Source organism: Equus asinus, chromosome 9 (assembly GCF_041296235.1).
Source record: "Equus asinus isolate D_3611 breed Donkey chromosome 9, EquAss-T2T_v2, whole genome shotgun sequence".
Classification (NCBI taxonomy): Eukaryota; Metazoa; Chordata; class Mammalia; order Perissodactyla; family Equidae; genus Equus; species Equus asinus.
The window spans coordinates 6,515,381-6,542,491 of record NC_091798.1 but is presented as its reverse complement, the minus strand read 5'-3'; the positions used below and the strand labels follow the sequence as shown (position 1 = coordinate 6,542,491).

At 50.0% G+C, this 27,111-nt stretch overlaps 1 protein-coding gene across 1 annotated transcript in view; it reads right to left on the bottom strand.

Moving 5' to 3' along the window:
- COL23A1 (collagen type XXIII alpha 1 chain) overlaps nucleotides 1–27,111 on the bottom strand; it is a 315,117-nt gene that overhangs the window by 277,175 nt on the left and 10,831 nt on the right. Inside the window, exon 2 of the mRNA XM_044777582.2 lies at nucleotides 13,510–13,576. Within this exon, the coding sequence (XP_044633517.2) occupies nucleotides 13,510–13,576 (67 nt within the window). The remainder of the gene's footprint in view (nucleotides 1–13,509; nucleotides 13,577–27,111) is intronic.

The window sequence follows — 27,111 nt, the reverse complement described above, 5'->3', positions numbered from 1 at the left end:
TCTCTCTCCTGAGGCCCTGAACCTCAGGCAGAGTGACGCACATAAAAAACAGTCGGTACAGACACATCCAAGAGACCACTTATTCGCAGGGAGACTGTCCATCTCCTCCTGCCGCCTGGATTCCGGGAACTGCCCCACGTCCTGTCTTTCCAAACCTCCTTCCTCAGCATGCGTTTGCTTCTGTGAGCTCCTGCATTTCTTCCTAGTCTTTCCCTTTTGTTTAAATCTGCCTGAGTTGATTTCTACAGCTAGTGACCGAGGAATGCTATCTTGTTCACCATCCATCGAGCCTCCCTCCCTCCTCTCTGCTCCTAGGAACGACAGCACAGACCCTGCAAGGCCGGCTATTTGTCCTCACAGCTGCCTCTCACAGGTCTAGGGGCTCGTCCCAGGGCCTGGTTCCTGTGACATGCTGCTAAAACACTGAGGGATGATGAGGTGAGAGAAATGGGGGCACGTGAGGCAGAGTGGCACAGAGCAAGCCAAATTAAGAGATGAAGGAAAAGAGGGGACATTTCCATATGTTGTGGCCACAACCAATCCTATTTGTACAATTTAGCAAGGGCAGCTCTTTCTGTCCAGGCCCTGACTTCGATCAGCCCCAGGAGGACGAAGGTGAGCTGAGGCCGCCCTGCGCCGAGGATGAGGCTCCGCAGGCTCATGGCAGAGCAGACCCAACCATCTCTGCAAGGCCACGGACATCTGAGCTTCAGGGAGCCCGTGGAGCCTGCGTGAGGCCACTGGAGGGAAAGCAAGAGGCTTAGGGGCTAAAGGACAGAGATGACACGCAGGGAGGTGCACGTGGGCAGAGGGGAGGCCTTCCAATCCGGGGAGGAGTCTGGGAGTGTCGGGTCTACATGACTCCCAAACCCTGCTCAAGTTAGGCAATTTGGGGACTGGAACAGAAGGGACAGGAACTGTTAGCTGCAAAAGGTTGAGAAGGCTTTTCAGGAAGGATATTTCTGACTCTTTCCCTGTAGGGAACAGATTTCCCACACAGGGTGGCGAGGATCCCGAGGCACGCAGGAGGACCGGATCTGATTCATGGGGAAGGGACTCTGGCCAGTGCCAAACCAAATGCAAATGACTTCCAATCCTCGGCCTCAGAGCCAACTTGAACTTGGCAGAGCCAAGTCCTGGCTAGAGTTAAGTCTAAGATGAGCAAAGAGAAAAAGCCAAGGGGTGAAAGCATAGGAAAGAACTGAAAGAGAGTCAGGACAAAGTCTAAACGAAGAATGGCCAACACCCTGTGAACAGGCTCCCTGCGCGCGTCGAGAAGCTGCCCGTGCAGGCCGGCCCGGCTCCTGGACAGGGTGGCATTCAAGAAGGACAATGTCTTTATGTATCAATCTTATTACCCTTGTTCTGTAACAACAGACTTGTCACTGTCACTCCACGAATCACCTAAACACGTTTATAAAATGCGCTGACTTCCATGTGCTCCTTTAGTAAGGCTGAGTTTGTTCTTTCTTCCAGACCTCGGCCCAGCTCACACCCACTAGAGGGTTGTCACGAGCCAGCCCCCTGCATGCAGGAAGGACATCCACCCCAGCCTTTCGGGGTTTCACAGGCTGGGGGTGCAGAGGTGACAGGCAAGTGAAGGGACACCAACTGCAATATGGAATCATTTGAGGGGCACCCAAAGTGTGGTGGGCTCACAGAGGAGGGGGCAATCAACTCTGCCTGGAAAACAGGGAAGGTTCAGAAGAGGTGAGATTTAAGCTGAACTGTGAAGAATGAATATGGATTCTTCAAGCAAAAAACCAGGAGGGGAGAGACATCTCAAGCAAAGGAAAGACACAGGTTCTGAGTAAATGGCATGACTGAGACAGGAAGGCATTCCACAGGGCACAGGAAGGTGACACAACTGGAGGGACAGGTCCAGAGAGGGAGGCAGGAATCAGATTGAGAAATGGCAAGACAGACTGCTTTCTTGATCCTAAAGACCGTGAAGAACCATGGAAGGCTTTTAAACCGAACGTCACTTGAGCCCCATCCTGAGGAAGGCCTGCAAGGGATGAAGGGTGATGAGGGTCTGAAGATGGCAGTGGTGGTGGGGATGATGTGGGGGGGACTCAGTCAGTGCATGGGAAGCAGGATAAGAGAACTGACTGAAGAGAGATGAGGCAGAAGGAAGAGGACGCCAAGAGAAGTCACAGAGGAAGGTAGGTGTGATGGTTAATTTCATGTGTCAGCTCAGGCAGACCACAATGCCCAGAGATGTGGTCAAACGGTATTCTGGATGTTTCTCTGTGAGGATGTTTTTGGATGAGATTAACATTCAAATAGGTGGACTTGGAGTAAATCAGATTGCCCTCCATGTGGGTGAGCCTCATCCAATCAGTTGAAGGGCTGAATCAAACAGAGAGAATTCTCAGACAAGAGAGAATTCTACGGCAGACAGCGTTAGGACTCAAACTGGAGCACCAGCTCTCCTGGGTCTCCAGCTTGCTGACTCACCCTGCAGATTTTGGACTTGCCAGACTCTATAATCATGTGAACCAGTTACTTAAAATAAGTCTCTTTATATATATATATATATATCCTATTGGTTCTGTTTCTCTGGAGAACCCTGACTATTATAGTAAGGAACAAAGAGGTCTGCCTCTTCAGCTCCCAGCTAAGGAAGGAGGCAAACACAGCAGCCCATTGCTGTCTACATGCCTACTCCCAGCTCTGTGTGCTCTCAGAATCAACACAGTGACAAATGCCCACTCTGGGCCAAGCCCTGTGCCGCTGCCTCCAGCTCTGCTGTGTTGTACCCAAGGGTTGACTGGGTACCTCCTCTCAGACGTCCCATAGTCACGTCAAAATGAACAGGCTTGAACAAACTCCCCATCCTGGCCTCCACCCCCACTGGCACCATGGAGTTGCCCAAGTCAAAAACCTGCACGTCACCCAAAACCTGGGTGTCATCCAGCCTTCTCTCCCTCCTTCCCCCTCACGCAGCCCACCTCTAAGTCCTGTCAGCGCACCTCTAGGACACGGTCAACTCCATCGGCATCCTCCCACTGCCTCCACCACCACACCCTCTGCCCAGGGCCCTGTTACATGTGGCCGAGACAGGTGAACAGCCTCTCCACCGGCGTCCTCAGTTCCTCTGCCCCTACTTTCCCCTCAGGCCCTGCTCCGAGCCCCCTGATACTGCATCAGCCTGAGCCTCTTGGAGTATAAGTTGGACAATGTCACTTCTTTATTTCCAACCCAGTGATGACTTCCTACTGCTTTTAGGATGAAATATACACTCTTCCATAGCCCGGGGGCCAGGCCACCGACCGACGCCTCTCCGGCATTGTCTCATCACACCCTCCCCTGTCTGCTTCAGACACTGACCCCTCCCGGTTCCCAGAAGGCAATCCAACCTCCCAGTTGCCTAAGAACCAACTCGCTGAGATGCCCAGCTTCTCGTCACACGGCTCTTGGCACCAGGTCCCCTCCCCAGCGGGGCCTCCCCTGGGCTCCCTTTCTAAAGATCTTCACACCAGCACCTCCCTTTACCCCTCGCCCCGACCCTGCCTCCACAGCTCTTATCACAGTTCACAGTTACCTCATTAATTGCTGGGTTACCTGTTTCAGTTTGCCTGTCTTCCCCACCCTACCCCCGACACCTGGAACGTAAATTCCACGAGGGCACACACTTTGACTTATTCACCAGTGTGCCCCCAAAATCTAACATGGCAAATAGTTTTGAATGAAGAATAAGTAAAATAACAAATAACTATCTCTACATTTGGGATTATTGTGCCGTTATTAAAGAGTAGTTCATTGAAGCCCAGAGAGGTTAAGTAACATGCCCAAGGTCACACAGCTCTAACTGGCAGATCCATAACCCAAATCCAAACCTGTCTTATCCCAGAAGATGTGCTTTCTATCACTCCCCATGGGCTTCTATATTAATCAATGTCTATAGTGCACTTTTTAGCTCTAAAAGATCTTTTAGAAACACACCGTTTATTAAAGACAAACATTTTTGGAGCATCTGTGATGTGCTAGGTATCCCACTGAGCGTACTGGGGACATCACGTCAGACAGGGCTGTCTTCCAGGGCACCAGCAGAGCCCATGAGGTGGGCAGTAGGGGTGTGTGATCCAGCAACACACCTGGCCACACTGTGGCCAGCTCAGGGCCAGAAACAGAAACTCTGTCTTTTACTTCTCAGTTGAATGCCTTTTAGCTGTCCTACTTGTTATTCCTGATTATGCTGGTAATGCACGCTCGTTGCAAGCAAATTCAGAAAATGCAAAAAAGAAAAAAATGAAGGGTGCTTATAATGTAAGCACCCACTGTTCACACTACATGATTTTGCTTTAAAATCTGTTTTCTCCCCACTATTGAAACACTGTGGCTATCTTTCCCTTATAAAGGCCTATGGATGTCATTTCCAATGTTTTGGGGACTATAAATGATGCTCTAATAAACATCATGGTACAGTCACCTTTGAGCAGTTGTATATTGAGCAGATTATATTCTGAACCTAGGAGTGGCAATGCTGGGAGAAAGCTTGTGCTTTTAAAACGTTTGTTTATACGCCAAACTGCTCTCCACAAAGTTTGAATCAGTTTAAACCTTATCAATCTGATCATAGAAAAGTGACATCTCATTTCACTACGCATTTCCTCAATTATTCATGACGTGGACCATCTTTTCAAGTGCTGGAGCAGTGCCTGGCACAGAATAATGGGTGCTCTGTGCATAGTCACTGAAGGAAAGTGTCACCATTTGTATTTTTTTATTGGGGACCCCTTATTCATATCCTCTGCCCATTCTTCTGCTAAAATATTTGGCCTTTCCTTATTCTTTTGCAAGAACACTTTATATCTCATGAATATTAACCATGTGTTTGTTACCTATGTTGAATTTTTTTTCAGTTTGTCATTTATCTTTAAACTTTGTTAAGGTGGGATTTTCCTTCTATACTGAAAACTTGAGCTTTTAAGCTTAAAATGTTTCAGAAAACATTTTGTTCTATGGCAGGGTTTTCGACCTTGGCACCACTGACATTTGGGACAGGACACTCCTTTGTGTGTGGGACGGTCCTGTGCACTGTGGGATGGGTGGCAGCATCCCTGGGCTCCACCCACTAGTGCACCTCCCCAAGCTGAGAAAAACCAAAAATGTCTAACTATTGCCAAATGTCCCCTGGGAACAAAAATCATGAGTGCTGGTTTCTGACCTCAGTGCCATGCTTATAGAGTCTATGTCCACCTCATCATTTTAAAAAGTGACCTACAGGATTTTCATCTTGTCCTCTGTGGTTTTATTTTTCACATTTTAATCTTCAATCCATGTGGAATATACTTTGCCATAAGAAGTGAGCTCGGAAGCCAGATATTATGACTGCATTGAACTTACCCCTGGGAAAAGACAGTCGCACCACGTGAGTGGCTCCTGATATGTGGGACATATAATAATCCCAAGGTCCAACGTCATATGACACCTCATGCAGGGAAAAGCCGCACCTGTCACCCAAGAGTTGGCACAGAGTTGGCCAAGCTGAGGTGAAGTCCTTTTCAGTCTTATCTGCCCACAGCTTTGGGGATTCTCTGCTAGGTCTGAACACGACGTGTGCAGTCAATGTTGGGTGAGCGGGACAATTGTTCCAGGAATGTATGTGCTAATGTGTTGGCTATTTTACTCTTCACATAATCATCATAACCTCCCCAAACCAAGAGCATACCACTTGATTCTGGAACCATCTGGAAAATCCTGAGGGATTTTCCATTTTGGTAGGAAAAAACACCAGAATGGGTCGTTAACTTTGTCTTTCACTGCCTTTGGTTTGAACTTTTGTATGCCTTCTAGTCAATTTTTTAAAATATTGATTATCCTTTTCTTTTAAATTCGTTAGATTTCTATAGAATTTAATGAATATAGTGGGCTCCCTCTGGTGGTCACAAGAAAATCTCCAAATCCCAATGGTCAATACATAGTTAAACCTCAAGACCTTTATTTAGAGAACATGGTACATTTTATAATTAATAGACTCAGAGTGGCTAGACTATGCCTTAAGAAAAGACTTCTAATTATTTTCTTCCATTCATCAGTGGGTCTACAAAGTGGTTCGTAAGGCCACTGTCCAAAACCACACTTGCCATCTTCCCTTCCAAATCCCTCTTTGAGGATTTCCTATTTCTGTTCAGGGCGTCACCTTCCCCCGAGACTTGCAGCTTCGGGCATCTCTGTCCCCTCCCGTGCCCGTCCATCCTGTTTGTGAGTTTTGTCCACCACACGGCCCAGTGCCTCTCGCAGCTGTTCCCTGCCATCAATTCTCACGGCCCTCATTCAAGTTCTCATGACCTCTCCTCCAGAGAAGTCATTCAGCAGATATTATCAACACTCCTCCACGTGCCCTGCACATTCTAGGCTCAGGGGACGTGGCAGGGAACAAGACAAGACCGTCCCAGCCCTGAGCCCCTCTCGATGGGCTTCTCTGTGCTGGAACAAAATCTGTGATCCAGTCCATCCTCCATTCTGTTTCTAGAATCCTCCTCTCAAAGCCAAACTCTAAGCAAACTCCTTCAACTGTGTCCCATGGAATAAAGTCCATATCCCTACGTCACCGAGACTCACTTCATCTCCCACTGCCACCTTCCAACAAAACAGAGTTCTGTGCCACTCCTGGGCTCCCCTTCACCTCTGCTCAGGATGTGGGCTCATGGAATGACCTCCCAGCCCAGCTGGCTTAGAAGCCAACCACTCTTCAAAACCTGCTCAGCCAACATCTTCCCCTGCCCAGGTCCTCCTCACCTGAGGTGATCTCCCTCCTGTCCATTTATGTAGGACTTTTTTCTTCAGACTCTTCCTATTCTCAATATATTATGGTTCTTGTATTTGTGCCATTGTCCACCAACAGCTGGCTCTGCAATTCCTCTAACAACCTTCCTCTAACAAACTTAGTCAACATCTCCCACAGGACAAGCACAAAATAGGGCGGGAAGGGATGACTGAATGAATGAACAAACGCCGATGCATAGTGGAGTGGGGAACCGAGACCATTCTCCAGAGAACTTAGCCAAAAGAAAAAAAGAAAAGAATTCAGACACACAAATTGTCTCCTTCAACTTTGTACAGTTTGCCATAACTGGGATATAAACAAATGGGATACCCACCATTAGGCTACTTATTTTACCATAAACTCTAGGATGTAACACGTAAAAAATGACAATAAATGTATCATTTAAAAAATTCTACAAATAAGAAATAATTCAAAGGAGGATAACAATTTCTTGCTTCAAAGTACCTAAGCCAACAAATAAAGTTAACAGGCTGAAGAGTAACTTCTCCCACTTCTGTTCCACTCTGTAGCATTTTCCATAAACCATCAATGAAATGTAGCAGGGTCTGAACCACTTCCACCTTGTACTTCATGCTCTCCCATGCAGAGTTTCACTGCTCTGTTCAAACTTCCAAACATTCTCACAGAGCAGCAAATTTCTAACTCTGATCAACTGTTTACTAATTTCTGGAAAGTCACCCTACACTGGCAGCACAGGGCACATCATTGGAAAACCACATGCAGTGTCTCTGGTCTATTATGCAAGGAAACAAAAAGGCACAAAAAGGAAATGAAAAGTATTACCACGTTTCTGAAAAGTTCCTAATAATTTCCAGGGCAAGTCGAGCCCCATTAGAAACCAGGGCGAACTGTGTGAAGGGCGGCAGCCCCAGGCTCCGCACAAGGCCTTGTGGACAAGAGTTCACTGGCTACACGTTTCTTTTCCTCTCCAGTTCTCTTACTCCTGTGCTCTGTCACCAGCATTTTCTCATCCACATCCCGGAAGAATGTGCCAATAAAGTCTGCCAAGTCTTTGTTCTCTCCCTCCAGAATATTCCCAGCCAACCGCCAACTCTGAATCTCCCTCCCTACCTCTCCGGTAGCCCTGACTGAAAGCAGTGAAAATCAAGGTCACAGCCTGCACATGGCTGGACTGGCCTGGAGGCAATGGATCCAAGTTAATGGTAACTACAACTGAGTCACTCTCAGGAAGCAGGCCAGGCCCTATTCTAAATTCTATATGTGTATTAGCTCACTCAATCCTTGCAACAATCCTATGAGGTAGGTATTATTAGAAACCCCATTTCACAGATGAAAAACTGAGGCATCAGGAAGATAAGTTACCCGTTGGAGGTCATGGAGACGGTAGGCGACAGAGAATTAGAACCAGGCAGTCTGGGTCGAGTCCATGCGCTTTATCACTGGGCAACACTGCCTGCTGGACTTGCGTGCTTAAAGTGGAGACAGACCTCCGGTCAAATCCAGACGCAGTCTAAAGTCCCCAGCCAAGGACCACCAGACATGGCTGGCCAGCTGGAGCAGGACTGAAGTGGTCATCTATTATTTGTGTCTGCCCAGCTACATCCATTTTCTCTTCTTCTGGGAAGAGCACCCTAATTTTCCTGGGGGTAACCACCCTTCCCCATTCTCAGCCCACAGGGTTCTGGCAGCGTCAAACCTCCCCGCTAGTTTCAAGAAGGGCCACGTGACCCAGCCCTGGTGGGTCCCTGCATCCCATCCTCCAGGCACCGAGACCAGCTCAGGGATAGGCATCTGCCGCAAGCCAGCAAGTCAGGGTCAATTCTGGGACGTTTTTTAACTGTGGTAAAATACATATAAAAATGACCATTTTAACCATTTCAAAGTGCACAGTTTCACAGCATTTAATATTCACAATGTTATACGACCATCACCACTAGCAATTTCCAGAACTCTTCCATCTTTTCAAACAGACACTCTGTAGCCATTCAACAAATAACTCCCTGTATTAGTCTGCTTGGACGGCCATGACAAAGTGCCACAGTCTGGGCGGCTTCAGCGACATAAATCTACTTCCTCTCACTTCTGGAGGCTGGAAGTCCGAGGGTGTCAGCAGGGTTGGCTCCTTCTGAGGCCTCCTGGCCTTGGCTTGTAGATGGCCGTCTTCTCCCCATGTCCTCCCATGGTCTTTCCTCTGTTGTGTCTGTGTCCTGATCTCCTCTTCTTATAAGGACCTCGGTCAGCCTGGATGAGGGCCCCACCCCCTCATTTTAACCTTATTTACCTCTTTAACAACCCTATCTCAAACAGAGCCACAGTCTGAGGAACCGGGGGTTAGGACTTCAACATGTGAATTTTCAGGAGGACACAATTCAGCCCAGAACACTCCCCATGCCCCACGCTGGGACTGTTGAGAAAGGAGAGCACCGTCTGCTGGGCTGTGGACAAGGGAGGACCTGCTCCTGGAGCTGTTAGTAGCCGCTTTCCCAGCCCAAGAAGAGACTGTCTAAAAATGACTCAGAGAGGAGCCGAGAGATGGATGGAGAAGAGCCCCTGAATCTGCTCTCCCTCCGACCTTTCCATTTCCAGGCACATGAGCTAACAAGTTTCCTTTTTGCTTTATTAATGTGGGACGGTCAGAACATTAGTTAGTGTTCTGATGTTTGCAAGTGAAAGAGTTAGTGAACGCAAGGACCTTTTACACCAGAACGGCCCACATCCCCAGGAAGTGCAGGATGAGACCACGGTGTGACCGCTCAAGCAGCAGAGTCGAGATGCAAATCCAGGTCTCTCAGGCTCACATGGGCCGGGCGCCAGCACTGACCCAAACCTTAGGAGGCTGCCTGTCACGATGCTCATAGCACAGTGGGGTCAGGTGGTGCTCGTGTCTCCCACAGAGGAGGCTTGGGGGCCACCCCCTGCCACAGCCCTTCTGCATCATTCTAGAATTGCTGCTCTGATGGCAGCCTCCCCCAACGGACGGAGGGATCCTGTCCTTTCAGCCCAGCACCCCCAGACCCTATGGCAGTGCCTGGCTCATGACAGGCTTCAGGACAAAGCACGAGGACAGCGGAGAACTGAGTGAGACTTCAGGGCCCCTGCCCTCCAGACACTTCCTTGCAGGATGGTCTGTAAGAACACGGGATGGGAAACAACCCAGCGTCCTTGGGGGAACTGGCCAGGTACCTCACAGGACAGCACGACAGGATTCCATCCCTTAACCAAAACGGGGCAGCACTGCTCTCAGTACGCAGACTGCTTCAGACCATCTCAAAGAGAAATCACAAACCAAAGAAAGGAACACAGGGACAACAACGACACCATTTGTGTAAAAACAGGAGGGGAGCTCCTCGCTGAAATATACATAAACTACCCAGAAACAGGGCTGTTCCATACCTTAGCCACCAGTCACATGTGGCGATTTAAATTAAAATCAAATAAAAGTTTAAAATTCTGTTCCTCAGTTGCATTCGCCATGTTTCAAGGGCTAAAAGCCACATGCGGCTAGCAGTGGCTACAGTATTAGTGCAGATACAGAGCGTTTCCGTTATCACAGAAAGTTCTGCTGGGCAGCGTGCCCTAAAAGGACATCAGCAGACGGGCAAAGGGCCTCTCCAAGGGGAGCAGGAGAGCTGGGGACGACAGGGGGGCGGAGTTACTTTTCACTGTAACCTTTGGTAGCAGTTGAATTTTTTTCACACTATATATTATTTCCTATTTAAAATAAACATTTTACAACTTTAAACACATTTTTAAACGTTTAAATAGATAACATAAGAAAAGAGGGTGTTATAACAACCCGAGGGATGTGGGTGAGTCACATGGGTCTAAGGCCTGGAGCTCTGGGCGGAAGGAGGGGCAGAAGGCTCTTCTGGGGCAGGAACAGGCGGGAGAGCCACCTCGGGGGCCCCCACTGGGCTCACACGTGGCAGTGCAGGAAGCACCCACGTCCCCACGTTTTCATCCTTTAAGGTCCTCGGGGTGACTAATATTCCCATTTGTTTTAGTTTCCTAAGACGGCCGCAACAAATTGCCACAAACTAGGTGGCATAAAGTGACAGACACTTATTCTCTCACAGTTCTAGAGGAGAGAAGCCCACAACCAAGGTGTCACCGCAGCTGGTTCCTCCTGGAGGCCCTGAGGGAGAAGCCCCGCGTTCCTCTCCAGCCTCTGGCAGCCGCCAGCAATCCCTGGTGATCCTGGGCTTGTGGATGCACCACTCTGATCTCTGCCTCCCCCAGGCCTTCTCCTCTGGTGTCAGGCATCTCAAACCCCTCCCTCCCGTCTCTCATAAGGACTCTTGTCATTGGATTTACGGCCTACCCTAAATCTTGAATGATCTCATCTTAAGATCCTTAGCTTAACTGTGTCTGCAAAGACCCTACTTCCAAATAAGGCCACATTTACAAGTCCTGGGGGTTCGGACTGAGACAAATCTTTTTGGGGAACACAATTCAAATATTATAGATGAGTGGTGCAAGGCTCAAGGGGCGCTCACTTGCCCAAGGTCACAAGGCTAGTTCAGGACACAGCCCTGTGAGCCCTCCCACCACTGACTGGGGTGAGAGGGAGGCCCACCCTCCTCTCGGCCTCACAGCCCCTGAGCGCCCGCTTCACAGCGAGCAACACGCAAGAGCCGCCCCCTTCTCTGGCCTCGCTTATCTGTCTGAGGCGCCCAGGATAGGACAAAAGATTACACTGTCCTCTGGGCCGTGGGAATCTGAGGGTATCTCAAATCAGATGGGGACCCAAGCCCCAGAGGGTGGTCTGCATGTCCAGACTCCAAAAGTCTGCAGGGCAGATCAGAGCCAGGAAGAAAGGGAATGAGTTAAGGCCGCTGGTGTTTGAGATAAAGGCCTCTGCCCTTCTTATGGCAGGGGCAATATGCCAGCCTACAGGGTTGCACATTGATGAAGGGCTCTGGTCCAAAGGGCTCAAGTAAGGACTCCAGCTCAAGGCGGCAGGAGAGAAGAGCAGGCATGGGCATGGGTGTCCTGGGGCCAGCAGAGGCTGCCTGGCTGCACACCCACCAGCATGGCTGCATGGTAGTCACCAGCTTCTTGGACAACAGCACGGTGCTGGTGCTGACTGCTGGGACCCCAGAGAGAAGGGGGGTCACCGGCCTCCTTGCAGCAGGACCTCCACGGTCTTCCCTGAGACCCTCTTGGTTACCTCACTCGGTAGCTCAGGACCCCCTAAGGGAAGGCAGGACACAGAACTGCCTCCAGGTCATGGGCCTTGACCTGTACTTTCTCCATGACCTCAGAAAAGACCACAGAGCCCATCCAGCAGTGTCATCACTTACTGATAAAGACCCTGACCAACCGCACGTGGCAGACCAGGATTTGGACCTGGTTAGGATTTACTCAGGAGCTCTGTGCCACCTCTCTGCCTCCTCCTCCCTCTCCATCCATCATCCGCATTGGGGACTTTCAAACTTCCAGTCGGCAACTCACAGCAAGAAACCCATCTCACAGTGCCATCTAGGTGATGCCGACAAACATAAACAGCTGAAACAAAAACGTCACTCCAATATTTTTGTTCCAGTCTCTGCTGGTTCAAAATTTCAAAATGGTGGCTGTAACCCACTGAACTGACTTCATATCTCATGAATATGTTGTGACTTCAGTTTAAAAAACACTTAACCACACAACCCACTGGTATTTACATCCATACAACACTCAGACAGAATGAAGACAAAAAACGAGAAATCATTCCCATTTTATACACTTTGTAGATCATCCAAAAATTCATTTGTGGATCTGAATCTTTTTACCCCATTAACTGCAATTTCTGACTTCCTGATCCACTAGTGACATCACTACTTGTCATGTCCTTTTCCCTCCCATTAAAACCTTGGAGGTCCTATGAAAGGCTAGCTCAAGCTCGACCATAAAAATCTTCTCCTGCTGGGTCCCAGAGACTGGATTTTCACACCACGAGGTCCACCCTTGCAGAATCCCAGGGCATCTCCCAATCTTGAGATGTTAATTCTCAGCGAGCTGGGTTTGCTGACCAGCGGAAGAGGAGTGGAAAACGCCAGACCACTTGGCCAACGGAAGGTGTGACAGCAAGGACAAGGGCTCAGCTTCCGTGTTCTGACACCTTGCCCTGAGTGGTGGGAAGTGTGAGCAGCATTCCGCCCTTCACTCATCCACTGGCATTACGCACCATTCTCCACGAGGACAATTCTAACCCTGAAAATACCGGGGCAGAGACTGCACACCTCAATTCTCAGTCACCGTCTGTGCAAGCCTCCCGTGAGGACAAGTGGAAGACCTGATACAACCAGGATTCAAGCCATGTAGACCAGGAATCAAGAAATCCTGGTTCTGTTCACAGCCATCCTGGTCTACACCACCAAAACCCAAGAGAGACATGATCACTTGAATAATCCAGACCATGCTTCCTGCTCCTCCCTCCACCCCCACTGAAAGGACTGAAAACAAAAGCCCCACCTCAGCCAGATTCCTCACCTTCGCCCCCGTGCCTGAAACAGAGCCGGAGCCACAACGTTCCTGCCGCGCGGACGGTTAATGCCTGCTTCTCCATCTTTAAAATGTCACAAGTCATCTCTAACAGGTTCCTAATTCCTCCACCAAAACCACCGTCCTCCTCAAACCAAGTAGTTCATCCTCCCTGGAATCCAGGCCGCACGCAGGAAGCAAGGCCGCAGGGTGGTCCACAGGATGCAACAGAGCCTGAAACCGCAGGCCTCCTCGCGGGCCGCAGCCTGGGGACCGCGTCCACTTACCTGGGGGGCAGGTGCACTCGGCCGGCGCTTCCCGAACCGTCCGCAGCTTGACCAGTCCCTCCAGCTTCTGCAGCGGGAAGAAAAGGGGGGAAAAGTGAGGATGCGAGTCAGAGCGGAGGGGTAAACGCGGAAAAATCAGCAAAAACCAATGTATCGGTGGTGCGGCGTTCCGAGAACATTTTCTGGAAGGTGATTCGATTCTACAGGCAGGCTTAGGACGGGAGAAGAAACACAGATCGACATCGCACGGCGGCGCGGGAGCCCCGGGAGGCGGCGGGTTTCCGCCCGGCACGTGTTCGCACGCAGATCCGGGCGCCGGCGCGGCCGCGGCGGGCGGGCCCACGAAGCCGCCGGCGTTCCGGCCTCAGACGCGCGAAGCGACCCGCCGCCCCGGGCCGCGCCGCTCGCCTTCCTCCCTGGCGGTGGGAGCCGGGCCAGAGGCGCGCCCGGGAACGGCGGCCGCCGCGCGGGCCCCCAACCTGGCAGGCCCGAGCGCCCCCGCCGCCTCACGGACGGGCCAGAGCTCGGGCAGGGGAGGGATTCGGGGAGCACCCAGCCTGTCGTCCCAAACCGCGCCGGGCCCCGCGTGCTGACAGGACTAGACCAGGAACCCGCCTTGCTCTAGGGAGCCCACCCCCTAACAGAACCTTCCCAGAAACCAGAAAGCAAATCCCGAAGGTGCGCAGCGAACACCGCGAGACCCCCGCCAGGAGGGCACTTCGGCTCCAGCCCAAACGCGGGCCCTCACAGCGGCGCCGTCGAGGAGGTGGGAGCGGCCCTGGCCCGCGCCGCACGCACTTCCGGCCCCGCGCGCGCCCGCCGCTGCCAGGGCCGACGTCCGGCCCGCCGCGATGAGCGCCGCGCGGGGCCGCGGCAAAGTGGGGCCGCCTTCGGGCGCGCGGACTCCTCGCCCTCGGCGCGCCTCTCCGGCCCCTGCTTGCCCCCAGACGGACGAGGCCTCTGCCCGCGCTCCGCTCGGCTCCCAGCCGTCCCCCGCCGCTCACACCGGCCCTGGCCTGGGGCCGCCCCGTCGGCAGCCCCGGCGGGCACCCGCCTCCAGAGGCCCCCCGGCTGCAGGGCTCCCGCCGGCCGGGCCGGGCTGGGCAGTGCGCAGCGGGCTTGCCTGCCGACGCGCTGAGCAGGCCGAAGAGCTCGTGTTTTCCCCCATTGTCTTGGCAGATGCTCTTAAGGATCTCAAAATTTACTTGGAAAAAGAATCGGCCTCCTAGTTTAAGGCAGTCAACCTGTGTGAGAAGCTCCCATCTGTTTTTATCATTGTTGCCCAGACTGCAAGCCACACTAATTTCCCTTTTTTAACAAAAGCATTTGATGGTACAAAACAATTAGCTGTTAACAATGGGTATCACATCTCTCCCGCTCTCCTAAAGGGAAGGGGCTTTATCAAATACTGATAGGGGACACAATTACTTTTAAGCTACTCTTATCTTAAAATAAAAAGCTAAACAGGAAACTACGGATGAGAGGAAAAAAACCTTACTGTTAATGCTAGCAGATGGAATCATAAATTACTGGCATTGAGTTTTTGTTTTGTCATTTATTCTAACTAGTTTAGTGCATCTGTTTTTCTAGATTAGTTGGTGAATCTGCAAAGTTTTATCTCCTAGTCCTCTACCCTCCTCCCGACCCCCCCCCCCCCCCCCCCCCCACCTCCAGGTCCCTAACTTTCTGTGGATTTGAAGTTGCTACTATGAACACAAAGTAAAATGTCTGAATTAGAAACCCAATCCCACAATCTTTATTTCTATGCTTTTTTTTAATTTAAGAAAATATTCTTTTGTGTCCAGGTTTTTAAAAATGAATTAAAAGCCTCAACTTTTTACATTCAATTATCTGGCAGCACCCCTAGCATCTGCAAACAATATGGTCCTGGTTTTACGTATGCAAACAAGTCCTGACTCCAAAAGTAAATAAAGGATGAGTTTCTGAGGAGAGACGGAGGCTTTGGGAGTGTTCCCTCCAGAAGCACCCAGAAGGAGAACTTGAAGTCTGTGGGGGGAAGGGGCAAGGAAAACCAGTCAGGGAAAATCATGGTTTGCAACCGAGCATGAGGTGGTCAGACGATAAACTCATTAAGGATGGGTTGGAGCATTCGTCTGAAACACTTCACTAGATGTCTGGTCACATCCTCGAACAGTTGCATTTTGCTGAAATATAGATTAACATACAAAAAGGAATGTAATGATTTATTTCTGTAAAATGCTGCAAATAAAGCCACGAAGACATGCCTATCCTTTGATAGAAAATTCCTATTCTAGGGAATATACCCCCAAGGAAATAAACCAGCAGAAGCAAAAGATGATATTCATGAAGAAGCTGCGCCACAAAACAGCAGGAGCGGTTTAGAGAAGGATGGTGAATCCCTTGATGGAACTGTCATGTCTCCGTGAAACATCATTACGAAGACTATGTAGCAACCAGGAAAACTGTTTACAATACAATAAATAAAATGTTTATATCCGTGTAACAGTTCAGGCCTGGGATGGCAGCAAGAACCAAACACCGACCCACTCGGCTGTCGGGATTATGGTGAGTGGCTTCTTTAAAAGTTCTTTCTGTGTTGTAATAGCATCTTCTCAGTCAAAAAAAAAAAAAAATCCTGGAAGTAGAAGAGCCAAAATGAAGCACTGAAATCCCCCTGCTGAGGGCAAGTGTGAACGACAGACTGATGATGGCGTTTCCTCAGAAAGCCCCACTCCCAAGACCAACCCTGTAGCACACACGCACCACAAACACCAGAGGAAAGGCTTGTGGGGACAAACCCTCTCCATGCCAGCCACATCCCCTTGCCCTCCTCACATCCCCTCTGCGCTCCTCCTACCCCCGTAGGGAAGGGCCCATGCACACATTCTTACTGCCACCAGCAACCTGAGAAGGCAGCATTTCCTGGCCTCTTTAACGCTCTTTGTTATGACCCCTCCACAGTGATGCTGAGCACGGTGAGGACGAGGAAAGAAAACATAAAGTATTATTATCAAGATTATTGATTACTTATGATGTGCCAGGTACTGTGCCAACAGCTGTCATCTCATCCAGTCCTCTCAATAACCCCCGTAAAGCTGGGAGTATTGTTATACCCATTTACAGAGGAGAGAATTGAGACTTAGAGAGGGCAATGTGTCAGGGCTGGACTTAAACTCTGGTATCAACTAATTCCAACCACAAAGCAAGACCACCTCCACTTATAAGCAATTCTCATGTCTAAAAAAATAGTTGCTGTGCAAAGCCAGGCCATAAAAACTATAAGGACAGAAATCAGATCAGTGGTGGGAAAAGGAATGAAGTGCAGGGAGCCGCATGGAGCAGATGCGAGGGTGATGAACTGTTCCGCGTGGTATTGGGGTGGTGGATACATGACTCGAGGCGTTTGTCAAAAACCACAGGACTGTACATCACAAAGAAGCAACTTTAATGCATACAAGAAAAAAAAATTCAACCAGGATGTCGGAGAATCCCAGGATGAAATGGGGGCTGACAAGTGAATCTAACTGTATTAAAACTGTATGACATACCTCACTGAAGGTGGTGGGGAAAATAATGTAGCTGACCTGAGTAACTTTGCAAAACAGCGTTTCAGTTAAGATCTGTAAGGCTGAAGACCAAAGGAACTGTACATGAATGCTGTACTCTAGTAGGTAAAGTTATTTCTCACAGGGCTACAGGGCAACACATTTGAAACTACCTTCCATATATACTGGAGTTGAACAAATGAGTACATAAACTATGAGTAATGAGAGCCAAGTTTCTCACTGTCGAGAAAGAAGTTATAAATAAGCAAAGGGGGAAAGCTGGAACAAACCCTGTGGTGCGGGATTAGTCAGAGACATCGCTATGAAGTCATGCTTCTGTTATGTACACAGACAGATGCATACAGAAATAATTACAGGTATGTGTACAAAGAGCGGCGAATATACATGAGTGCATACCCTAGCTGTCTGCAGAGAAGACCTACAACCAGCGAAATCCTAGTAGCAACAAGCACGCCCAGCACCCAGATCTTGGTCTCTAAATACAGTTCTCCAATAAAAGGAACCACGACCTTGGAGAAATGGCTGATTCTTGGGCCAGGGCATGAAAAATACAAGGTGAACCTGGAGTATCATATAGTGCCAGAAAGTAAAGAAGTGCTTTGAGAAAAAAAAGGGGGAGGAGTACATGAAAGAAACACAAAACAACCTGAAAGAGCTCAGAATGGCCAAAACTGGAACAATTTAAACAACAAAATAAATAATGTAGCATTGAATTATAACACACTGTAATAAATTAAATATCCATGAGTCCATACTGAGATAAATGATTGAATAAATAAATGGGGAGAAGACACAAACCTTCCCTACAGAAAAATTCCTAATAACACATGTAGATACTTCCCTCCCCAGGAGGTAGAGCTAAGTTCCCCTCTCCCTGGGTGTGGGCTGCACAAGTGACTCCCTTCCCAGAGGACAGTAGGGAAAAGAAAATAGTAACTTCATAATGGAGAAATCTAGCAGATACCACTTTAACCAAGTCATCAGGATCATGTCACCAGGGATAGGTCATGCTGACATCATGGACCCCGGACACAATGCCATGACAGTGGCATCCACCTTAGTGGCATTCTTCCCAAGCACTCATAACCCAGTCTACTCATGAGAAACATCAGACTAGCCCAAACTGAGGCACGTTCTGCAAAGTACCTGACCAATATGTCTCAAAATTGTCAAGGTCGTGAAAAGCAAAGAAAGACTGAGAAAGTGTCACAGATTGGAGGAGACTAAGGAGACATGACACCTAAGTGTAATATGGTGTCCTGGATGGGATCCTGGAATAGGAAAAGGTCACAGAGGATAAACTGGTGAGAAGAGCTGAAGAAAGTCTGTAGTTCAGTTAAAAAAATGGGTAGCAGAATCACAAAGTCACTCGCCACCAACTGAGACATGGCTTTGTTATTTTCTATAACATCCATTCTTTTTTGAGGTGAGGGGGCCGGCCTGGTGGTGTAGTGGTTAAGGCCGTGTGCTCTGCTTTGGCAGCCTTTGCAAGTTGGATCCCAGGCGTGGACCTAGCACCACTCATCAAGCCACACTGGTGGTGTCCCACATAAAACAGAGGAGGATTGGCACAGAGATTGGCTCAGTGACAATCTTCTTCACACACACACACACACACACACAAATTGAGATGAAATTCACATAACATAAAATTAACCATTTTAAAGTGAACAATTCAGTGCATTTAGTGGATTCGCAAAGTTGTGCAACCCCTCCCTTTATCTAGCTCCCTCCATCTAGTTCCCAAACATTATCATCACCACAAAAGGAGATCCTGCACCCTTAAGCAGTTATTTCCCATTCTTCCCTCCTCCCAGCCCCTGGCAACTGCCAATCTGCTGTCTCTCTCTATGGATTGACCTATTCTGGATATTTCATATAAACAGTTACACAATATGTGACCTTTTGTGTCTGGCTTCTTTCTCGTAGCATAATGTTTTTGAAATTCATCTACTCTGTAGTACGTATCAGTACTTTGTTTTTCTTTATGGCTGAATAATATCGTGTCGTATGATTACACAACAATTTGTTTATCCACTCATCCATTAATGAACATCGGGGCTGTTTCCACCTTTTGGCTATTGTGAATAGCCCTGCCATGAACAGTAGTATTTGTTTCAGTAACTGTTTTTAATTCTTTTGGGTATATACCTAGGAGCGGAATTGCTGGGTCATATGGTAATTCCATATTTAACTTTTATGAGGGTGGAGTGAGGAAGGTTGGCCTTGGGCCAACATCTTCCTCTTTTTGCTTGAGGAAGATTGTCCCTATACTAACATCTGTGCCAATCTTCCTCTAGTTTGTATGTGGGACGCCTCCGCAGTGTGGCTTGATGAACAGTGTGTAGGTCTGTGCCCAGAATCTGAACCTGCGAACCCAGGGCCGCCAAAGTGGAGTGCACAAACTTAACCACTATACCACTGGGCCGGCCCTCCATATTTAACTTTTTGAGGACCCACCGAACTTCTCCACAGTGGCTGAACCATTTTACACTCCTACCAGCAATGTATGAAGGTTCCAATTTCTCCCCAACCTGACAAACAGATCCTAGTGAATGTGAAGTGGTAACTCATTGTGGTTTTGATTTGCATTTCCCTAATGACTAATAATGTTGAACATCTCTTCATGTGCTTGTTGCCTATTTGTATCTCTTGTTTGAAGAAATGTCTGTTCAAGTCCTTGGCTCATTTTTAAATTGGGTTGTTTGTCTTTTTGTTGTGGAGTTGTAAGAGTTTTTTAATATACTCTGGATACTGCATCATTATCAGATACATGCTTTGCAAATATTTTCTCATATAACAGATCTATTCTTGATCAGAATTCTAACCACCTCCAACCAAGACACAATATGGGTATGTTGAAATCATCTCAAAAATTGGAAGTGGTGGAAGTGGACCCGCAGCTTCATGCTGGTCCTCACATTGGTTTTTGATGAAGTCTTGCTGGATTAATAGTGGGATATTGTTACTAATGAATTTACCTGGTCCTTTTTAGTTAATAGTAATTATATTAGTTTTTGATTGCTGCATAACAAGTTGCTACAAAATCAGTAGCTCAAAACAATACAAATTTACTATCTCACATTTTCTGTGGTCAGAAGTCTGGACACTGATTAGCTTGGTTCTCTGCTCAGGGTCTCACAAGGCTGAAATCAATGTGTTCTGGAGCTCTGGTCCTCTTTCAAGCTCATGGGGTTGCTTGGGGTCTGAGGCCCCCATTCTCTTGCTGGCTGCTGGCCAGGGTCTGCTCTCAGCTCATAGGGGACACTCACAGGTCCTTGGCATGTGGCCCCTCCACACAGCCTCTTGTGCTTCTACTCTCTCTGACTTCAGGAAGGGCCCAGTCTCTATTAGGGGCTCACCTGATTAAGTCAGGCTCTCCAAGGATAAGCTTTTTAATTAACTCAAAGTCAGCTGATTAGTAATTCAGTCATAATCACAGGTGCTGCCTGCACTCAAGGGGAGGGAATTATACCAAGTGTGTACACCAGAGGGTGGGAATCTTGGGGGCTGTCTTAGAATTCTGCCTGTCAGAGTATTGTATCACAGGTAATTTCTTACATTTGACAAATGTGCTATGGTTATGTACAGGATATTTTTCTATAAATCTAAAATTATTCCAAAAATTTTTAAAGGCTGCATCATGGATTTCTACTTCCAGGCAAGATGGAGTAGCAATGACTAGATTTACCATCCTGCCTAAAACAACATAAAACCCAAACAACGACGACGACAACACAAAACCCCACCAATAGAATCTACAAAACAAAGGTTTTGGAGACACTGGTGTAAAGCAGGGAAGGAGAGTGATTTCCGAGACACAGAGTACAAGAGCTCCGGCCTCCTGTCTGGGGGCCCTCCAGGCCGTGGCACAGGGAGGGGAAGCATGTGTAAGGCCTGGCAGCTTCCCTGAGCTCAAGAGCTTGAGCTGAAGAGATGGAGCAAGGCTATTGGAGTGTGCAGAGCAGAGGACCGGAGGGGTGAGAGCTGCACAGAGAACTATCGGATGAGCAACCACCCGACTCTAGGGCACTTCCACCCCAGAGAAACGAAAGCACATGTCCACACACAGACTCCTACATGAATGTGCACAGCAGCTTTATCTGTAATAACCCAAGACTGGAAACAACCCAAACATCCATCAGCAGGAGAATGGATAAACAAATTGTGGTATATCCATGTAATAATAATACTCAGTAATGAAAAAGAATGAACTAACAATACATGCAGAAGTATCAAAGAATCTCTCAGTAATTACAGAGTGAAGGGGACATGACCCCCCCAACAAAAGAGTGCCTACTGCGTAATTCCATTCATATAAAAATCTCCCCAGAAAAGAAAGAAAACACCAGTAGTGACAGAAATCAGGGATCCCAGGGGGGCAGGTGCGGCGGGATGGGGGGAAGGAGTTCAGGGAGTGGGAGGAGACTTTGGAGGCTGATGGACGTGTTCACTATCTTGACGGTGGAGATGGTTTCACAGGTGCACACACATGTCAAAATGTATCAGATTATACATTTTAAAGATGTGAAGTTTGTCATATGTCAAGTATACCTCAAAAAAAAAGAGGAAAAAACCCTGACACCGCCACCCTGGCCACAGCTGGCACAGGCCTGGCTGGTGCTGGAGCAGGCACCTGGGCTCAGGAAGCACTGGCTCACCCACTGGGCTTCGGGGCCCACCCCCCGCCAGGTGAACCCTGCCTACAGAGTCAGGCAGAGACGACCAGTGAGAGCATCCAGCCCCTCCAGACACACAGCAGCAGCTCACAGACTTTTCTCCACAGAATGTGGGTTTAATCGGTGACTCCCACGGGCATGCTGAGTGACTCTCTTCCAAACCACATCGGCAAACATTTCTTTAAGGGTCCCTGCTCAGTCCCAAAATATGTTTTGAAAGATTTGATCTGCAAACAAAATGCAATTCTTCTGTAATCCTTAATTTGTGTTCCCATTCATTATTTTTCAGACACACCTCACTTCCCGTCAGAACCTGCCTTCTAAGGTTCACACACCAGGCCGACAGAGAGAAATCCCACCCGCAGCCCTGTGGGGGGAAGGAACAGTTTCCCTCGCAGCGGCAACAGGTTGAGGAGAGCCCTCAGGCTGCTCTGGTGTGTGGCCTCTGAACCTTCTGCACACTGTGGCCACAGTCTTCTCCCTACACAGGCCCGGCCGCCACGCCAGGCCTGCTCACACCCTCACACCCAGGCCCACCTGCTTCCTGCTGACCACTGCTCTCTCGGTCCTGTCCACGGTCAACATCTGGAGTGTCCCCTCCTATATCAAGTCTGATTAGACGGTGTCACAGGCTGAATCGCATCCCTCCAAAATCCATATGTTGAAGTCCTAGCCCCTGGTGCCTCTGAACGTGACTGTATTTGGAGATGGGGTTTTTACAGAGGTAATTAAGGTAAAATGAGGCCATATGTGTGGGCCCTAATCCAATGTGACTGGTGTCCCTGTAAGAGGAGGAAATTTGGACACAGACACACGGAGCGTTGACCACGTGAGGACACGGGGAGAAGACAGCTGTCTGCAAGCCAAGGACAGAGGCCTCGGGAGAAACCAGCCCTGCCGACCCCTGGATCTCAGACTTCCAGCCTCCAGAACTGTGAGGAATAAACGTCTGTCATTTAAGCCGCCCTGACTGTGGGTGGTACCTTGTTAGGGCAGCCCAAGCCAACTACAGATGGGACCCCCCAGAGGCCCCTGCCTCACCCCTACATGCCTCCTTCCAATTCAACACAGGCCCCAGTGGGGACTGAAGTGAGAGGAGGCAGTGAGGAGCCAGAAAGGACCCAGGGGCCTTGACCGCTGGGCTGGCCCAGGAGTTTTCACCTTACCGGCCCACAGGCCACAGTCGAGGGGAGGCACGGAGGGTTGACAGGAGCTGAGGGGAGGGAGACACTGCTGAGAATATTTAGGAAGACGAATGAGAAGAATGAGCTGTGGCCAGACCTGCCTGGGGCATGGCATGGCAGGACGCAGGGAGGCAAGGAAGTAACAGTTTCAAGAAAGGCCGATGGGCAGGACCTGCTGGGCTGAGTGATGAGGGGCCTCCTTCCAGCTCAGCTCATTCAAAGCCAAGTTGAAGGTGTGAGCCTGTTACAGGAGCAGAAGGAGGAGGAACCGACTGCTAGATCAGGAAAGCAGGGGTGGGGCAGGGTTGAGGAGGGGACTGACTCTGTCCCGTTGTCTGTCATCTAGGACAGTCCTGGCAAGCCAGCCTTACTTCATCCTCAGAGAAACGGAGTGAAGCAGATACTGTCACCCTCTTTCCAGAGGAGGAAGTTGAAGCTTGGAAAAGCCAACTGATTTGTCCCAGGACACTGCGGCAAGTTCAGAGGCAGCTCCAGCCTCAAAGCCAGGCCCCCAGCTCCAGAGCCCCGGGCACGAGCTGTGCAGGGCCAGTTAGGGGGCGTCAGGAGGACTGGGGCGGGACAACTTCTGTGGCAGGGAGATGAGGTCGGGCTGGTCTCACCCCTTACACCTCCTTCACAGCTCGTGCGTGTGCACATGCACACACGCAGACCCCCACATGCACATTCATATACACGCTCATGCACTTACGTGCACACACACGCACACCCTCCCTCTCACAGGTCTGCACCACATGTACGCACACACACACATGCATGCTTACATGCACGCACACTTCCTCTCACGTGCACACACACGCACACCCTCCCTCTCACAGGTCTGCACCATGTACGCACACACACACATGCATGCTTACATGTACGCACACTTCCTCTCACGTGCACACACACGCACACCCTCCCTCTCACAGGTCTGCACCCACATGTACGCACACACACACATGCATGCTTACATGTACGCACACTTCCTCTCACGTGCATACACACGCACACCCTCCCTCTCACACGTCTGCACCACATGTACGCACACACACACATGCATGCTTACATGTACGCACACTTCCTCTCACGTGCACACACACGCACACCCTCCCTCTCACACGTCTGCACCACATGTACGCACACACACACATGCATGCTTACATGTACGCACACTTCCTCTCACGTGCACACACACGCACACCCTCCCTCTCACACGTCTGCACCACATGTACGCACACACACACATGCATGCTTACATGTACGCACACTTCCTCTCACGTGCACACACACGCACACCCTCCCTCTCACAGGTCTGCACCATGTACACACACACACATGCATGCTTACATGTACGCACACTTCCTCTCACGTGCACACACACGCACACCCTCCCTCTCACACGTCTGCACATGTACGCACACTCACATGCATGCTTACATGTACGCACACTTCCTCTCACGTGCATACACACGCACACCCTCCCTCTCACACGTCTGCACCACATGTACGCACACACTCACATGCATGCTTACATGTACGCACACTTCCTCTCACGTGCACACACACGCACACCCTCCCTCTCACAGGTCTGCACCACATGTACGCACACACACATGCATGCTTACATGTACGCACACTTCCTCTCACGTGCACACACACGCACACCCTCCCTCTCACAGGTCTGCACCATGTACGCACACACACACATGCATGCTTACATGTACGCACACTTCCTCTCACGTGCACACACACGCACACCCTCCCTCTCACACGTCTGCACCACATGTACGCACACACACACATGCATGCTTACATGTACGCACACTTCCTCTCACGTGCACACACACGCACACCCTCCCTCTCACAGGTCTGCACCCACATGTACGCACACACACATGCATGCTTACATGCACGCACACTTCCTCTCACGTGCACACACACGCACACCCTCCCTCTCACAGGTCTGCACCATGTACGCACACACACACATGCATGCTTACATGTACGCACACTTCCTCTCACGTGCACACACACGCACACCCTCCCTCTCACAGGTCTGCACCCACATGTACGCACACACACACATGCATGCTTACATGTACGCACACTTCCTCTCACGTGCATACACACGCACACCCTCCCTCTCACACGTCTGCACCACATGTACGCACACACACACATGCATGCTTACATGTACGCACACTTCCTCTCACGTGCACACACACGCACACCCTCCCTCTCACACGTCTGCACCATGTACACACACACACATGCATGCTTACATGTACGCACACTTCCTCTCACGTGCACACACACGCACACCCTCCCTCTCACAGGTCTGCACCCACATGTACGCACACACACATGCATGCTTACATGTACGCACACTTCCTCTCACGTGCACACACACGCACACCCTCCCTCTCACACGTCTGCACCACATGTACGCACACACACACATGCATGCTTACATGTACGCACACTTCCTCTCACGTGCACACACACGCACACCCTCCCTCTCACAGGTCTGCACCACATGTACGCACACACACACATGCATGCTTACATGTACGCACACTTCCTCTCACGTGCACACACACGCACACCCTCCCTCTCACAGGTCTGCACCACATGTACGCACACACACACATGCATGCTTACATGTACGCACACTTCCTCTCACGTGCACACACACGCACACCCTCCCTCTCACAGGTCTGCACCACATGTACGCACACACACACATGCATGCTTACATGTACGCACACTTCCTCTCACGTGCACACACACGCACACCCTCCCTCTCACACGTCTGCACCACATGTACGCACACACACACATGCATGCTTACATGTACGCACACTTCCTCTCACGTGCATACACACGCACACCCTCCCTCTCACACGTCTGCACCACATGTACGCACACACACACATGCATGCTTACATGTACGCACACTTCCTCTCACGTGCACACACACGCACACCCTCCCTCTCACACGTCTGCACCATGTACGCACACACACATGCATGCTTACATGTACGCACACTTCCTCTCACGTGCACACACACGCACACCCTCCCTCTCACAGGTCTGCACATGTACGCACACACACACATGCATGCTTACATGTACGCACACTTCCTCTCACGTGCACACACACGCACACCCTCCCTCTCACACGTCTGCACCACATGTACGCACACACACACATGCATGCTTACATGTACGCACACTTCCTCTCACGTGCACACACACGCACACCCTCCCTCTCACACGTCTGCACATGTACGCACACACACATGCATGCTTACATGTACGCACACTTCCTCTCACGTGCACACACACGCACACCCTCCCTCTCACAGGTCTGCACCACATGTACGCACACACACATGCATGCTTACATGTACGCACACTTCCTCTCACGTGCACACACACGCACACCCTCCCTCTCACAGGTCTGCACCATGTACGCACACACACACATGCATGCTTACATGTACGCACACTTCCTCTCACGTGCACACACACGCACACCCTCCCTCTCACACGTCTGCACCACATGTACGCACACACACACATGCATGCTTACATGTACGCACACTTCCTCTCACGTGCACACACACGCACACCCTCCCTCTCACAGGTCTGCACCCACATGTACGCACACACACATGCATGCTTACATGCACGCACACTTCCTCTCACGTGCACACACACGCACACCCTCCCTCTCACAGGTCTGCACCATGTACGCACACACACACATGCATGCTTACATGTACGCACACTTCCTCTCACGTGCACACACACGCACACCCTCCCTCTCACAGGTCTGCACCCACATGTACGCACACACACACATGCATGCTTACATGTACGCACACTTCCTCTCACGTGCATACACACGCACACCCTCCCTCTCACACGTCTGCACCACATGTACGCACACACACACATGCATGCTTACATGTACGCACACTTCCTCTCACGTGCACACACACGCACACCCTCCCTCTCACACGTCTGCACCATGTACACACACACACATGCATGCTTACATGTACGCACACTTCCTCTCACGTGCACACACACGCACACCCTCCCTCTCACAGGTCTGCACCCACATGTACGCACACACACATGCATGCTTACATGTACGCACACTTCCTCTCACGTGCACACACA